At 42.4% G+C, this 17,159-nt stretch overlaps 1 protein-coding gene across 11 annotated transcripts in view; it reads left to right on the top strand.

Moving 5' to 3' along the window:
* INPP1 (inositol polyphosphate-1-phosphatase) overlaps nucleotides 1-10,805 on the top strand; it is a 29,757-nt gene extending 18,952 nt beyond the window's left edge. For 6 of the 11 annotated variants that reach the window (XM_069576985.1, XM_069576986.1, XM_069576989.1 and 3 more), the window contains 4 exons: nucleotides 2,138-2,198; nucleotides 5,308-5,508; nucleotides 8,521-8,695; nucleotides 10,065-10,805. In XM_069576985.1, coding sequence (XP_069433086.1) covers nucleotides 2,138-2,198; nucleotides 5,308-5,508; nucleotides 8,521-8,695; nucleotides 10,065-10,626 — 999 coding nt within the window. In that variant the 3' untranslated portion in view covers nucleotides 10,627-10,805. Of the gene's footprint in view, nucleotides 1-2,137; nucleotides 2,199-5,291; nucleotides 5,509-8,520; nucleotides 8,696-10,064 lie in introns of all 11 variants that reach the window. The other 5 variants (XM_069576992.1, XM_069576991.1, XM_069576995.1 and 2 more) reach the window with 1 other exon arrangement.
* Nucleotides 10,806-17,159: the final 6,354 nt, after the last annotated feature.

The following is a 17,159-nucleotide window of genomic DNA, read 5'->3' as shown; positions in this document are numbered from 1 at the left end:
GTTCCCCCCATAAAATAGCTCACCTCCTCCTCCCCACAACCCGCCCCCCAGCACCATGGATTCTAACAAACGACTAGGTTTTCCCCCCTTATTTTGACTGCAGTATTACTAAAATATGTGTTACAGGAAAAACTTAAATGTTGAAAAATAATCCTAATTCTATCACTAGAGAAAAGCACAACTGTTTTGCTAAATATTAGAATGTTTTCCTTCTGTGTGTGCATGGCAGGTTTACTTTAACTCTAAAGAAATGAGAACATACTGTTTTAGAACTTTTTTTTTAAACTTGATAATATTAAGTCCCACTTTTTGACATAGTCATTTACCTAATGGTTGCCTCAGTGATAGCTTCATAGGGTTCTGGAGACTTATAAAGTCTCTCTTTATTTTAGTAGGAAAACGTTGTTTGTAACTAACAATGATTGTAATTCTAGGTCTTTTAAGCTGACTAGGGTAAATAAACTATATTCATAAGCAGTTATAGCAAACAATAACATTAGCAGGGACTTGTAAATGCTTACTGTGAGCCAAGTACTTATCTAAGGGCTTTAAATATATTAGTTTAACTCATAACAATCTTATGAGGTAAGAACTATTTCAATGTAATGGAAGAGAAAAGGGAGACACAGAGGTTAATGACTTGCCTAGGGTTGCACAGCAAATGAATAGTAGAGCTGGGTTTTGAACATGGGCTGACCAACTCCAGAGTCTATGCTGTTTGTGATACTATATTACCTTTTATATAATAATCGAATTACGTTTCTTTTAGATTTGGGAGGATAGAATGTTATGTCAGAAAGCCCTACAAAATATTGGAATTGTTTCTATGAAATTTTCAAAATGTTAGGAATTGTTCAGAATCATTTAAGTGAGTCCTTGACCACAGGTAGGAAGAGAGAATAAATGACCCCTTGAATTTCTACAAACTGTTCTTTTTCATGCCCTATGCAATCTGGGTCCAGTGGAAGGAAATTTATTTTTGTTACTGATCAAGAGAGCTGGGTGGAAGGGATGGTTGAGCAACTGGATTAGAAGTGTGAGTTTTGTGGGCTAATATTTGCCTCAGAGCATTATAACAAGTTCAGGCAGTTGTTCACTCATGGAGTATCTGCCAGGATTTATGAACACATAAATGATATTCACTTTTGGTATGTATGAAGTGTCACGACTCTTACTTACGTACTACAGCCTCAGAAAGGGTCTCTAGGCAAACTGGGAGGCTGGAGTGTCAGCCTTTGATGACTTGACCAATAGGTTCACTGCCAGTATGTGGTGACTGCATTGTTCTTCAAAAGAGTTAAAAATAACAAGTAGTTGTGGGTATGGTTACATCTATTGACCATCTGTGAATAACTGAGCTCAAATATCTGAAGCATTTCCTTGCTTTCATTGCCTGAGAATTGTACTCTTACCATAATTCAGTACATATTTTCAGGGAAATTACCTTTACTACAGAGAAAATCAGAAGCAAAATGTGTCTGAAAGCTTCCTGGTCATACAGAGATGAGACAAGTTTCCTATTTAGCTTGTTTCTTTTTGTTTGTTTTTTCATTCCGTCAAAATATTGATGCATAAGTTGTTGGCAAATAAAATATTTCCCCTTTTTTGCTACATTACCTTCCTAGCCTGATGGCTAACGATACCTTAACATGTGCAGAAAACAAAATTAAATGTTACCCTCTGCTCCTTTCTATCTGGTCTCAAGTAATCATCTTAGGTACTTGGTAACATTAACTTGTACAAGTTACTTGGCTACTTTGTAGGAGCAGCAGTTAAAACATCTCCTTTGTAAACATTCTAGCTTATGGCCCTTGACTAGAAGGATCAGGTTCTAGAAGTACTTCTGCAAACTCGACAGAACATAAGGAAACCAGACTTCTACCATGATTTGGACTTTCTAAAGGAGCAAAGGAGCAGGAAAATATTAGAAAACTACTGATATTAGAAAGGTGCTGAACCAGTCTGACTTCACTTATTACACTCGGATTGATTTCTGGAATTGTAAACTTCCAAATTTCTGACCTACTTGTGCTATTTAGTTTGAAATATAAAGTGGAAATCTATTCAGAATTGAACATGAATGTGGGATTTTTTTTGTTGCTGTTTTGTATTCTTGTCATATTCTGAATTTGTTCAGTTTCCAGGCTTGGGAAAAAAAATTTTTGGAGAAGAATCCAATGAATTTACTAATGATTTGGGTAAGTACAAGAATCTTAATGTAGTTTTATAACTTAATTATCATATGGTATTTTTATCTTCAACTTACATCATGAAATTAATGTTTGGAGGCCTTTCATGTAAATAACGTATTTGAATGTTAAACTTCATTCAGCACTTTAGGATAACCTGCCATGTAAGATAGAGATGTGGCATCTTAGAAATATTTAGCAAGTTCACATGTGTTCTAGCTATAACTCTGTAGCACTGAACAATGATTTAACCTTTGGGAAAGTTGCATGGCCCTTTGAGAATCTGATGGAAGTTATAGATGCCCCCCAAAGGATGCAGACCTACACAGATGCGCAGACAATCTCAGGTCCAAGTAGACCCATTTGTGGACCTCCTGGAGCGCCCATGGGCATCCCCTGTGGGTCAGCAGTAAAGAAGGCACCTGCAATTCAGGAGACCCAGGTTCGATCCCTGGATCAGGAAGATCCCCTGGAGAAGGGAATGGCAACCCACTCCAGTATTCTTGTCTGGAGAATCCCATGGACAGAGAAGCCTGGTGGGCCACAGTCCATGGGGTCACACAGAGTCACGCAGGCCTGAGTGACTGACACTTTGGGTAGTCCGCAGACCAAGGCTGAGAATGTAGAGAAGGCCCTGTCCCTGAATGACCTCGTTGCTTCTCTGGCCTCAGAACCTCTGTAAAAGGAGCTGGACAACCTAGAATTTCCTTTTAGCACCAAGTTTTAACTCTAATTGGTTTTCTGTGAGCCAAATTCTTCTTTGATGGACCCCCATGCTAAAGCTGAAAGTCTAATACTTTGGCCACCTCTTGCAGAGTTGACTCATTGGAAAGACTCTGGGGGCAGGAGAAGGGGACAACAGAGGATGGGATGGCTGGATGGCATCACCGTCTCAATGGACATGAGTTTGGGTGAACTCTGGGAGTTGGTGATGGACAGGGAGGCCTGGCGTGCTGCAGTTCATGGGGTCGCAAAGAGTCGGACACGACTGAGCGACTGGACTGAACTGGTGGTAGAGAGAAAAATACAAAATCTCTGACCCTTTTTTAGAGAGGGAAGCGGTTTTTAGTTTGCCTGGGTTTTGTTTGTTTAATGGTAGAAGATTAAAATAGTGAACTTTAAACAGATCATGTGACAAATAGTTAAACATCTAGAGGCATATTTACAAAGAAAACTAACTTCTGGATTAACTCTGGAAAAAAGTTGTCATTTCATGGGCTGTGTATTAAGATAGTGCTGTAACACTCAGTAAGAAGAAAGAGAAAGCTCAGTTAAACTTAAGGTTAAAAAATCACCTGTGACTTACCCGTAAGAAATCCTACACTTAAAAATCTATATTTGGCTACATCATAAACAGTTATTGTAATATTTATCTAGAATGATAGGGGCAGAAATGCATTCCACATACCTTTTCCTGAGAACTGAAGGAGAGGATGGGCTTAGTATATTGGAGGGCAGAGACCCATGGTGAAGGAGGAGCTGGTGGATGAGGTGAGATGAGATCATGGAAGTTCAAAGGAAGGATTTTCCTTAAGTATGATGAGAATTCAGTGGCAAATTTTAAGCAGTGGAGTAATGTGATACAGTTTGCTCCTTTGAGTAAACCCATGGCTTTTACTGAGCCTAGAGTAGCTGCTCAGCAAGTGGTGGTGATTAACATTATTCCCCAACTTTAACAATCTCATTTAATTTGAATTAAACTTAATTGACTAATTCTTGCTGTTTCAGAATCATCATTGTCATAGACTCACAGTGTGCTTTCCAAACTCGAACAGTCACAGGAGTCACCAGAGGATCTTGTCAGACCTCAGCAGGTCTGGGATGGGGACTGAAGTTCTGAATTTCTAACAGGCGCTCCAGTGATGGCGATGCTGCTGGTTCTTGCAATGGCTAGGTTAGCTAGGAGTGTTTGTTGAGATACCTCAGGAGCCCCAAAGTGCCATGTTTTCTTAATTTTTAAAAATTTATATTCTGCATTGCTGTCACTTTTTGTTGGTAAAACTCCTAAGAGCCTCTTTTCTCATTTGTGCTTGGGGGGTTGGAAACCAGATGAAGCAAGGGTCTAAGAAGTATCTTTAAAGTGATGGCAAACACATGGAGTTGGTAACGTGGGGTTTCAATTGCAGAAGCAGCTTTGCTTACATTCTGATTTCCAGTGGTTTCACAGAGGAGAGCTATTCTATGTATGTGATTCAGAGTCCTACAGCTTTACCACATTTAAAGATGAATGTACGTCATCTTATAGTTACGGAGCATAGACAGTTTTTAGTTAAAAGCAGCATCATAGAGGGAGGTAGAAGCCCTTCTGTGTACTTATTAAAAACTCTTTTCTTTTCAATCAACATATTCAAACGTGAACCCCTAGGGTGACCTCCAGGATATTAAAAGCCACAAGGTAAAAGACATAGAAGATTATCAAAGACTCAGGGTTCAGGATTCTTAACATGAGCTGCCTTAAACTGGATACAAAAACTGTACATGTGCCCATGTGGAAACTGTTTTTGGAGAGAAGGCCCTTTGGTGCCTGGAATTCATTTATCACTGTGAGGTGGTTGAGTGACCACTGAATCAGCTTTGACTTTAGGAAGCCCACTGGGTGATTCTGGAGGTCAGTCAGATTAGGAAACACTAGCCTGGATATCTTGTGTGTGTGTGTGTGTGTGTGTGTGTGTGTGTGTGTGTTAATCGCTCAGTTATGTCTAATTCTTTGCAACCCCATGGACTGTAGCCCACCAGGGTCCTCTGTCTGTGGGATTCTCCAGTTTGGAATAGTGGAGTGGGCTATATTTAAAATGGATAACCGACAGAAACCTATTGTATAGCACAGGGAACTCTGTTCAATATTCTGCCAGCCTGGATGGGAAGGGAGGTTCGGGGAGGATGGATACCTGTGTATGTATGGCTGAGTCCCCTCACTGTTCACCTGGAACTATCACAGCATTGTTAATTGGGCTGTACCCCGATACAAAATGTTTTGGTGTTAAGGAAAAAGAAAAAATGAATAGTGGAGTGGGCTGGCTGTGTTGTCCTCACCTAATCTGAGGTGCTTCTCCCAATCCCCTGTTCTTTCTCCGCTGAAACTTGAGATGTAATGGTCTTCAGTTTGTCTTGACTCTAGGGGAAAAGATTATCATGAGACTGTGTCCAACAGAGGAAGAAACAGTAGCTCTTCTCAGCAAAGTCCTCAATGGTAACAAACTGGCATCTGAGGCCTTAGCCAAGGTTGTGCACCAGGACGTTTTCTTCAGTGACCCAGCTCTGGATTCAGTAGAGATCAACATTCCACAGGACATCTTGGGAATCTGGGTGGATCCTATAGGTAAGCAGGGGAGTGTGTTTGCTTTTGTCTGTTTGCTCTTCTTAGTAATCCTTTTTCCGTGAGGGGTGGGGGAGGTGTTGGAAAAATGAAAGTTGAGGGTATGGTTTACCTCTCCTAGAAGTTTTTAAATTTTTGAAGTTTTAAAATGATAAATGACTCTCACTGCTGTAACCTGGGTTCATTCCCTGGTTGGGGAACTGAGACCCCACAAGCTACACGTTGGGGCCTAAGTAAATAAATAAATGAAGAGTTGAGCTGTGTATTAAAGTTAAGCATCTGTCTACAATACAGGAGACCTGGGTTCGATCCCTGGGTCGGGAAGATCCCCTGGAGAAGGAAATGGCAATCCACTCCAAGACTATTGCCCGGAAAATCCCATGGACAGAGGAGCCTGGTAGGCTACAGTCCATGGGGTCACAGAGTCGGACACAACTGAGTGACGTGACTTCACTTCACTTCATATATTTATAACACACACGTGTGTATACACACACACACACACACATAGAGGCACATATACAAAACTGAATTAACTCATTTTTGAGAGACCTCAGGGCCAGACTGCTAAATATGAGAGAAGAATGAAATGATAGCAGCTATAACTAATTGAACACACATGCATCCTGAGAACATTCAGCTCCGGCAGATTATTACCATCTGGAAGTACAGTGCAGATCTTCAGATTTAAAAATAATAAAAACACAAATCCAGGTTTTTAAATGAGCTCTCACAATTTAACTCCTGGCTCCTAGTTCAGTTAAGTGAGTAAACAAGCAGAACCACTGTACAGGTCAAGCAAAACACAACTGAATGTGACTCCTAGCAGTCAGTTTGTGAATCCTGTGTATACCTCACCATTATTTTTTTGGTCATTGGAGAAGGCAATGGCACCCCACTCCAGTACTCTTGCCTGGAGAATCCCAGGGATGGGGGAGCCTGGTGGGCTGCAGTCCATGGTGTCACAAAGAGTTGGAGATGACTGAGCAACTTCACTTTCACTTTTCACCTTCATGCATTGGAGAAGGAAACGGCAACCCACTCCAGTGTTCTTGCCTGGAGAATCCCAGGGACAGCGGAGCCTGGTGGGCTGCCGTCTATGGGGTCGCACAGAGTCGGACACGACTGAAGCGACTTAGCAGCAGCAGCATGGTAGAACCGTAATCTATAGTTCATTGTTTTAAACCTGTAGGCCTATCTCAATGATGTCATTAATATAACGCCCTAGGTCTAAGCCCCACTTTTCCCCGAGGTTCCTGGCATAGTCTACCCAACACAACTGGGACCAGTCATTAAGCTGAGGAGACAAACTCCCCTCACCCTCTCCCCTACAAGCACGTTGATGCGTGATTGGAATGCCTTTAATCATAGCAGTAGAGCATTCAGTCAATGGATTGTTATGCAGACTATGAATGTTTTCCAGAATCTTTTATCGCCTAAAGGTAAATCAGCCTCAGTTACAGTTTTTGAGGAACTGAAACCTTGTTTTGTTTTTATTCTGAATTGATTCTGTTAGCTAGCTCTCTGGATCTTGTGCCTGGCACATCCTTAACTGGGTATTAATTCACTAGATGTTGGCAGTCAGCTGCTGGCAGGTACATCTTTTAAGGAGAAACCTTACTCCTTAGCTTCTTTTTCCCAGGCTCTTTGCGACCCCATGGGCTGTAGCCTACCAGGCTCCTTAGTCCATGGGATTTTCCAGGCAAGAGTACTGGAGTGGGTTGCCATTTCCTTCTCCAGGGGATCTTCCCGACCCAGGGATTGAACACAGGTCTCCCGCATTGCAGGCAGATGCTTTACTGTCTGAGCTTCTTCCTCCTGTGACACCATCAACTCTTTCCTCCTAATTTGAGGGACAAAACAAACAAGTAAAAATGAATCCCTGATGGAATTCAAATGGAATGGAATTCAGATTCCTGGAAGGAGACTTTCCCAACCACCTTGGTTGGACCTGTCCTCTGATTAGTAAGAGCTCAAGGGAACCCCCTAGTTATCCTGAGCAATTACCTCTTAAGTCATTTTGATGTGGTGATGAATATTTGAGTGCTTCTTACCATTTGCTAAGTGTTATGCCTTGGAGAAGGGAATGGCTCCCCACTCTAGTATTCTTGCCTGGAGAACTCCATGGACAGAGGAGCCTGGTGGGGTCACAAAGAGTTGTTCACGACTGAGCAAGTAACAACACAAGAGGGAAGGAAGACATGTTAACTGCCACAGGAATTATAGACATGTCCCCTTTGTCCAAGAATTTATGTATGGTTGGGAAAATGAAACACAAGCAGCTTAAAAGTGAAGTACAAAAGGTCAAATAATAATTCCGTATAAGTGGCACCCAAAGGTAGAACGTGATTGGTTATTATCTTAGCCCGTTTGGGCTGCTATAACAAGATACCATGGACTAGGTAGCTTTTAAACAAGGTGAATTTATTTCTCACAGTTTTAGAGGCTGAGAAGTCCAGTATCAAAGTGCCAACATGATTAGGTGAGGGTCTTCTTCCTGATTCATAATTGGCCATCTTTTCACTGAGTACTCGGACAGTAAAGAATCTGCCTTCAGTGCAGGAGACCCGGGTTTGATCCCTGGGTCAGGAAGATCCCTGGAGAAGGGAATGGCAACCCTCTCCAGTAATCTTGCCTGCAGAATCCCAGGGACAGAGGAGCCTGGCAGGCTGCAGTCCATGGGGTGGCAAAAGAGTCAGACACAACTGAGCGACTAACACACACACACAGTGTACTCATAAAGTGGAAAAGACTAAGAATATCTGTGGGACGTCTTTTGTAAGGCATTCATTCCATTCATGAGATTCCACCCCAAGGACTGAAGTACCTCCCAAAGGCCCCCCTTCCTAATACCATCAACTTTTGAGGGTTAGAATTTGGGGGGACACAAACATTTAGACCATAGCTGTTACCAAATTAGAGAGAAGCGATCTAGCACAGGTTTTATAGGTGTCTTCATCATTATCTTCTAAATAATCATTATGTGAATCCTAACAGATTTGCTTCATTTTTCAGATTCAACGTATCAGTATATAAAAGGTTCTGCCGACATTACCCCCAACCAAGGAATCTTCCCCAGTGGACTTCAGTGCGTCACTATTTTAATTGGTGTCTATGACATACAGACAGGGGTGCCTCTCATGGGAGTCATCAACCAACCTTTTGTGTCACAAGACCTACACACCCTCAGGTAAAAATTGAATGTTTTTGGCATATTATGGTTTTCAGAATTTACAACCTCAGCTTTGTTTATTGTCAGGATTATCTCTCCATGTGACATTCCCATGACTCAATACATTTGGCATTCCTACTAAAAATCTCCATGTTTAAATTAATGGTCCTTTAATTTTCAATCCTGGGTTTCACAACAAAATGTGAAAATGATCTAACGAAACGATAAGTAGGTATGGCCAGGATTAGAACCTCTCCCTATAAAAACAAAAAAACCATCAGTATCACTTTCTTTTCTGCCTCTTCCTTCCTCACACTCCCGTGGACTGTTGGCAGAGCATAGAGGGTGGCCAAGCCTTTGGTTACCCTGATCTACGGCCTACGGATCAGGGTATGACAGGGTTGACTCCAGAGCATGGCAGGATTCAAGTAGAAGCAGCTTATCTCCTGTGGTTTCAGCTTTTTACTGAAATAGATGACATTTTTTTCTACTCATGTAAAACTATATATTTTTAAATTAAATTTTGACTTGCTTCAAGCAACTAAGAATTGTTTGTTCTTTAATAGTCATAAACTACACCTCTGCAGTGTTTATTTTTCATCTTCCCTGCCTTCTTCCAAACTGAAAGTATTCGTTATCTTTAAAGGGTCGTTAAGAAGTTAAAAATAAGTGGGACTGGACGTTGACATAATCATAACCTAGAAATGGTTGACAAAGTAGTTGGTGGCACAGATCCTGGGTTTGATAGCAGATTCTACCACTGATTTACATTCTTCAACACTTACAGTCTCTAAGCCTCAGTCTCCTTCTCTGGAAAGAAATGATCCAGCGTATATAGTAAGTTAAACATTGAGAAATGATAGATGGTATTTTTGTCGTTGCCCCCCTCCCCGCCCCACCAAAAAAAAGAGTCCATCTTTCTTGCTGTTAAAGCCAAAGTGAAGCTAGTGAATTGGAGGATGAAAAGGTGTTACCAGTTGAAAAAAATTCAGGGTTGTGGAAGATTTGAGGATTGCAAATCTTATGTATCTGTTCATCATTATCCCCATTACACTTTAAATGCCAAAAGAGGCAGTGACACTTTGCTGTGTTCCCAGAAGCCAGAAATCCCACAAATATTTTAGCACTGTCCTAGATGAATGTGATAATGCAAAAAAAAAAAAAAAAAAAACAACTGAAAGCATTCCTAACTGGCAACAACACAGGCAGCAACATGCCCAGGGAGTGACTTCTAGAAATGAATTAGCTATCTGATAACTATCTCTAGGCTTAAGGGCCTTGAGACTCACTATGTTATGTATTTCCCACATCAAGTTGGGAACCCATAGGAGCAATGAAAAACAAATGTGATCACTTGCCGCCACAAACTGAACGTTCTCTTCCGTAGGTGGAAAGGACAGTGCTACTGGGGCCTTTCTTACCTGGGGACCAATATCCATTCCCTTCTGCCTCCCGTCTCTGCAAGAAACAACAGTGAAACGCAGAGCCACGTGACCCAAAACCCCAGTTCTGAAGGCTCCCACCCGTTCTCAGCTGTCATTAGTACCAGTGAAAAGGAGACCATCAAGGGCGCATTGTCACGTGTGTGTGGAGAGCGCATCTTCCCGGCAGCTGGGGCTGGTTACAAGAGCCTCTGTGTGGTCCTCGGCCTCGTCGACATTTACATCTTCTCAGAAGACACCACGTTCAAGTGGGACTCCTGTGCTGCCCACGCCATCCTCAGGGCCATGGGTGGGGGGATGGTGGATCTAAAAGAATGCCTGGAAAGAAATCCTGACTCGGGGCTTGGCTTGCCACAGTTGGTGTATCACGTGGGAAACGAAGGCGCTGCTGGAGTGGATCAGTGGGCCAACAAGGGAGGACTCATCGCGTACAGATCAGAGAAGCAGCTGGAGACATTCTTGAGCTGCCTCCTCCAGCACCTGGCCCCTGTGGCTACACATACGTAGATGAGCTCCGTCCTCATGGGCTCCACAGCCCAACTGTGAACCTAGTTTCCACATCTCTTGTCTTTTGAAGACAGCTTTGTCCTATTGACAGTCAACATTCACCTTCCTCTTTGGGGGAGCATTTTTCCATTATGTGTTCATAATGCTAATAAATGAATGATATTCATGCAGCAGTTAAATGTGTGAGATTCTTTATAGAGGATTTTGTGTGATTATTGCTGCTTGAAACGCTTCAGTAAAATATTGAAGACAGGAAAAATTCCTGCTCAATTAATAAAGCTCTTTAGAACATGAGTTTAGAGGTGATAAGTTAATGTCACTGAAATATTAGGGAGAGCAAAGGGGGTTGTGCTTAGTTTTGTTTCCTGTCTGGAACAAAAATCTTCAGATATAGCCTTTGGCAGAACATTTAGAACTATGAATTTGAAGCATAATTTGGCCATGTTCATGCGCTTTCAGTGACGCTGTTTCTTACAAGAATTAAAGCCCGGAGCCCCGATGGCTCCATCCTACTCATGTACTCTCACACTCAGACACATCCACACTCATACACACGTTCTGAAACTCTCTCAAATTTATATTCTTATTCTCTCATTCTAACTCTCTGATTCTGCCACTAATTATGTCTCTAGTGCCCTCTAATACTCTCACCTAACATAACTCTTACTTCTGTCGGTAAGACAGGAGAGGATAGTAGTTTTTGCATGGTATTTATTACACTTCAAAAACCAGAGTTAAATATATACAGTCGTTGGTCTACTAGAATCCCATGTTGAATGTCCTCTGAGGTGGGTGAGACCTCTTTTTCCTATCTCTTTAGCAGCCCTGGTTGAGGAGATGATGGTTCCACCATCTGCAGAGACCAAACTCTCAGCCATCTCCTTTCTGCCCTACGTCCTCTTGAGGCCAAAAGATTTTCTGCAGCATCCTCTGGTTTTCTGCAATTACAAAGGAATCATGGTAAGTCAAACTTTTAGTTTATTTTTTTAATTTATTTATTTTAATTGGAGGCTATTTAAAGGTATCTCGTTGCACACAGCAGATTAAACGACTTATTTAGTGAAAAAGTTACATAGTTTTTAAAGTCTGTACATGCTTTGTGATTGCTCATGGGTCCTCGAGCTATATATTCTAATTATAAAGGTTGATTTTTAAGTCAAAGTGAGTTCATTCTTCACAAAACACATTAGAAACCAAACCCCAGAAACTAGTGCTGCCTGATATTCATCAGAATGGAAAAATAGAATATAGTTCAAGAAAAAAGCATGTTGTGCACATAAACATTTTCAGAATATGTAAATTATCAATAACAATGCAGTGAAAACAGTCATCTTCAATGTGATCTATTTATTTATGTGATCTATCACTGTGCCAGCTTACTGGGGGGAAAACTGGATAGAACAGAGAATCCAATATATTCTGTAAACATCCGTTGCACATATCCGTTGTCAACCCTTGCCAGAAAGCTAAGACCCTTCCTTGAGCATGTGTGTGCTGGTCTGGCATTAACCACACCTGTGGGAAGGTGATCTGTAGCTCTGATTTCTTTCTTTTTGGCTGCGCAGTGTGACTTACCGGATCTTGGTTCCCCACCAGGGACCGAACCTGACCTGGCAGTGGAAGTACCGATTCCTAATCACTGTTCCACCAGGGAATTCTCAGGCTCTGATTTCTTTAGAGGAAAAAGTTAAAAAAATATTTGCCATGTAGTCTGACAACATAATCATTCTGGATTTTCATTTTTTTCCCCTCTATCTTTACAATTGTCTCATACTCAGTAAATTCTTAAGACTCGTTTATATCAATACTTTCAAAGCCTTTAAATTCTTTGTTTTCAAATTCATTTTACATTATACTTAATCTGTTATTAAAGATACCGTGGAAATATGATTTTTGGATGAAGTCAGTCAGTCTAAGCAAACATACAACTCAGTTGATGGGAGTGGAGTTGGGGATTGTGATGGAGGGGTGCTCCAAAGAGTAGCCTGTTGGTTGCCAAGATCGAGTGTCTTGTGCATCAGCCAGCGTGGTTTTGCAGGAGGCTGGCAGACAGATGAATCTGCTAGGTTGCTTAAATAGAGGATGATAAAAAGAGAGCCCCCTGCACATCAATAAGAGCAGTCCCTGGGAAGCCAGGTCAGTGTTGGTTCCTCTCTTGCTCCTACAGACCATATCCAGTCACTCAGGAGATCCTCTTGGCTCAACCTTCCAAATATACCTGTCACTCTCTACACTAGCCACATGCTTCCACTTAACCATCATGCCAGTCTCAATTCAACTGCTCCTGAGGGCTGGCAGCCATGTTGAGTAGGGTTCTAAAGGTTCAGTTCAGTTCAGTTGCTCAGTCGTGTCCAACTCTTTGCGACCCCATGAATTGAAGCACGCCAGGCCTCCCTGTCCATCACCAACTTCCGGAGTTCTCTCAGACTCAAGTCCATCGAGTCAGTGATGCCATCCAGCCATCTCATCCTCTGTTGTCCCCTTTTCCTCCTGCTCCCAATCCCTCCCAGCATCAAGTCTTTTCCAATGAGTCAACTCTTCTAATGCACTTTGTGTATTGCTAATTTTTTGCTCTGACTTCTAAGCCCCTAGTTATAGGCTCTCTGCATGAGATTTTGACATGCCAAAGGATACATATTGTATAAAGGGCTTTTGGCTGTGTTATAATGATGGGAGTATGAAAAAGCAGATCTTTGAGTTTGAGTATAAAGTCCTATAAGTTAGCCCGTCTGTCTAGAAGAAGTGCAGCCAGGATAAGTTTGCAGTAATACTTTGCATCAGTAGCATTAGGTTTAACTGTGAGTGGCAAAATGCCTAAATAACAATGGCTTAAATAAGATCAAAAGTATTTGGTGAGCAGTCCAGAGCTGAAAGGAGGCTCCACCCCAAAGTCCTCAGGGAGTCACACTCCTTCCATCTCACTGCTCTCCCAACCCCAGACCATGACCCTTCTCAGGTCTAAGACAACAGATTCTGCATTTTAGGCAGCAAGACAGAGGAGAAGACAAAGAAGGGAAGGGCAATTTTTCACGTCACTGACCAGAACCTAGCCACGTGACTGCACGTAGAAAGTCTCCATTTGGAGTAACCATGTGCTCAACTGAAAACCAGGCTTTTTATCACCCTGGGAGTTAGGAGCCGGGCATTAGAGGACATCTAGCAATCTCAATCACCCGGGCCAAATGAGTCATCCAGGCTTCTGTCTTCATCTGACCTCTGATCACACATCCTTTGTTCTATTCACTAAGGTCTCGTGACATTTAAGAGCAGATGTTTTCAACCCTTAGCTACACTCATCTACTTCTGACGTACTTAGCCACTTCATCCCCCAAAGAATGAAGAGTGCATAAATACATTTGTCAAGATGGTAAGGCTTCCCTGGTGGCTCAGCGTTAAAGAATGTACCAGCCAATGCAGGAGACGTGGGTTAAATCCTTGGGTCAGGAAGATCCCCTGGAGAAGGAAATGGCATCCCACTCCAGTATTCTTGCCTGGGAATTTCCATGGGCAGAGGATCCTGGTGGACTATAGTCCATGGGGTTGCAAAGAGTTGGACACAACTTAGCATCTAAATAACAGCAACAACCAAGATGATAAAGGGAACTTCCTGCCTATTAAAAAGGCACAGATGAGAATATAAGACACATAAAAACAGTTATTGGTGTCTTGAGACTTGTGAGAAATCTCTGGGACTCTTGATCCTGGCAATTTGCCTAGGGGCTTACTGCTCCCTCTTTTCAGACTCACCTTTTGCCTCTGTTGAGTGCTCAGCAGGCAGATAAACTGTCAAGTCTCCGCTTTCAGTTCGTTGCTTAGCCATCCCCTGAAGGAGTCTGCTTAGCCTAGTCCATAGCAGCTGCTCATAATTCCTTGTCCTGCTTGCATGGCCCAGAACATGTAGCTGTAACCAGCCTTAAACACAGCTAGCACACAGAAATAGGGACTTACCAGGTGGCTCAAGTGGTAAAGAATTCACCTGCTAATTTAGGAGATGCAGGAGACATGGGCTTGATCCCTAGTCAGGAAGATCCCCTGCGAAGGAAATGGCAACCCACTCCAGTATTCTTGCCTGGAGAACCCCATGGACAGAGGAGCCTGCAGAGGGCTACAGTGCACGGGGTCACAAAGAGTTGGACACAACTGAGTGACTAACACACACACACACTAATTATTCAGGCTTCCCCAGTGGTGCAGCGGTAAAGAACCCGCCTGCCAACGCAGGAGACCTAAGAGATATGGGTTGGGAAGATCCCCTGCAGAAGGAAATAGCAACTCACTCCAGTATTCTTGCCTGGGAAATCCCATGGACAAAGGAGCCTGGCGGGCTACAATCCATTGGGTCGTAAAAGAGTTGGACATGACTGAGCAACTGAGCATGCACCGCACACTCAGCGAAGAAGCAGCCCTGCCCACTCCACGGCAGAAAAGGTCAAACGCACATTCCGAAAAGTAGGAAAACGCAGACAAAAGTTTCTGACAGCTTCCTTCTTGTACCGCAGTTCTGTTTTATTTTTTCTGTAAGTGCTAAATGCAAAGGAAGAGTAGAAACAGAAAGTCATAACCTTTCACATCCACAGTTAACACCTTTCATTGTTCCTGGCTTGGTCCTTGGATTGTAACACATATCCATAAAGCAAGCCTAAGGGACTGTGACTGTCCCCTCAGAGTGGCAGGGAACTCAAGGAAAAGCTGGTCTGTACACAGATGGATCTTTGAAATGGGTCCAGGGGAAGTAGCTGTGTTTAGCACTGACATCATTCTTAAAAGGTTTATATGCTTATAATTTCTATTTGATAATCAGCCTAGCCAACATTGTCACTGCTATGTAATAAAATGTGTGTAATTTTAAATATGATTTTTCTTTTCTAGGCTGTATTTTCAATGTTCCTGACCCTTAGCGAGCCATTATCATATAGGATTAAGAGCTTTCTCCCTTTCTCCATTAAAAAGAAAAAAAAGACCGTCCTTAGGCTGACTTCATGGGCTTGTGACTTGTGCGGGTACAGAAGGTTTCTCATGGCACCATGCTTGGTTCTGCAAGTACCGTCTTGAAATTCTCCAATATTTTGTCTTTGAACTTGTAAATTAAGTTTCTAGGACAGTGGAGCATGCGTGTGAACAGAGGTGTGATGGGCAACATGTGTTTGCCCTCTTTCCCCGTAACCCCATTCCATTCATGTAGTGTTCACAGTGCCGTGTGAGCACAGAATTCCTGCAGACCCCTGATGTATGGGGGTTCAATGAGACTTAAAGCAAGTACAAGGTGAGCGAATTACATTTATTATGACTAATTAGGTGGGGATAACAGCCCCCTAGAACTAGGATTTGCTTGGAATGTCAAAAGATGGCACTGGCATTCTCAGAAACATAAAAAGACCAGGGAAATCTATTATGCCCTTTCTTATTTTTTTCTCTATATAATTACAGCAAATCACATAGGGTGAAAATGATGGCATGGAAAGAAAGGTAAGTTAGGGCCATCTAGGGACTTCTTGGCAGTCCAGTGGCTAAGCCTGTGCATTCCCAATGCAGGGGCCCAGGTTTGTTCCTGATCAGGGAACTAGATCCTGCATGCCTCAGCTAAGACCCAGTGCAACCAAATAAATAAGTAAATATTTTTTAAAAAGATAGGGCCACCCATAATTCCTTTTCTTCTTGTTCTTCCTTGCCAGAAAACTGAAGGTAGAAAGAGTTAGCAGGATGTGTACATACCAAGAATTGAACTAGAACCCAGCTGAGGTACTTTTCTGCATTCTTTCCACTCTTGTAGTGAGGATAATATATGTATCCATGGGCTTCCCTGGTGGCTTAAACAGTAAAGAATCCACCTGCCATGCAAGAGACCTGGGTTCAGTCCCTGGGTCGGGACGATCCCGTGGAGGAGGGCATGGCAACCCACTCCAGTATTCTTGTCTGGAGAATCCCAGGGAGAGAGGAACCTGGCAGGCTACAGTCCATGGGGTCTCAAAGAGTCAACACGACTGAAGTGACTCAGCACACATGACAAGCTATGAAAAATGAAACATGTAATTTTGATGATTGCACATATGAGTTACACTCTTGTACTTAAAACTGGCATTGTGCAATAGAAATACAAATGGTAAAATTCAAGCTAGCGATTTAAATTTAAAAATTTTCTTATTGACATTAAATTGCAAATAATAGCATGACAGGTTGAAAGAGAGAATAGAAGAAAGGAAAACCTTTTAACTTTAGTATCTTTAATGACAACCTTTTCTCCAGCTCTCTGTAAGGGAGCCCCACTATTTCATCTTTCCAGGGCGCTACCAACTCTGTAGCCAGCTGTGAACTGGCCCCATTTCTACTCCTAACCTCACTGTCTTTTGTTCTCTCTGAATTTTTATCATATTTGTTGGTCAGGTCCAAACCCAGCCCATTGGAGAGCTAGGTCTACCCAAACCTGGGAGTAGCAGAATCCTGTCAGTTATTTGGAAGCTGAGATGATAAGAGAACCAAAGTATGTTTTACAAACATTTCCCCCCTGGTAAGTAAGCTGGCCCTCCCTGCTATAA

This window comes from Ovis canadensis, chromosome 2, assembly GCF_042477335.2.
Source record: "Ovis canadensis isolate MfBH-ARS-UI-01 breed Bighorn chromosome 2, ARS-UI_OviCan_v2, whole genome shotgun sequence".
Classification (NCBI taxonomy): Eukaryota; Metazoa; Chordata; class Mammalia; order Artiodactyla; family Bovidae; genus Ovis; species Ovis canadensis.
The sequence above is the reverse complement of the archived record's forward strand: the minus strand, read 5'-3'. Positions and strand labels throughout refer to the sequence as shown.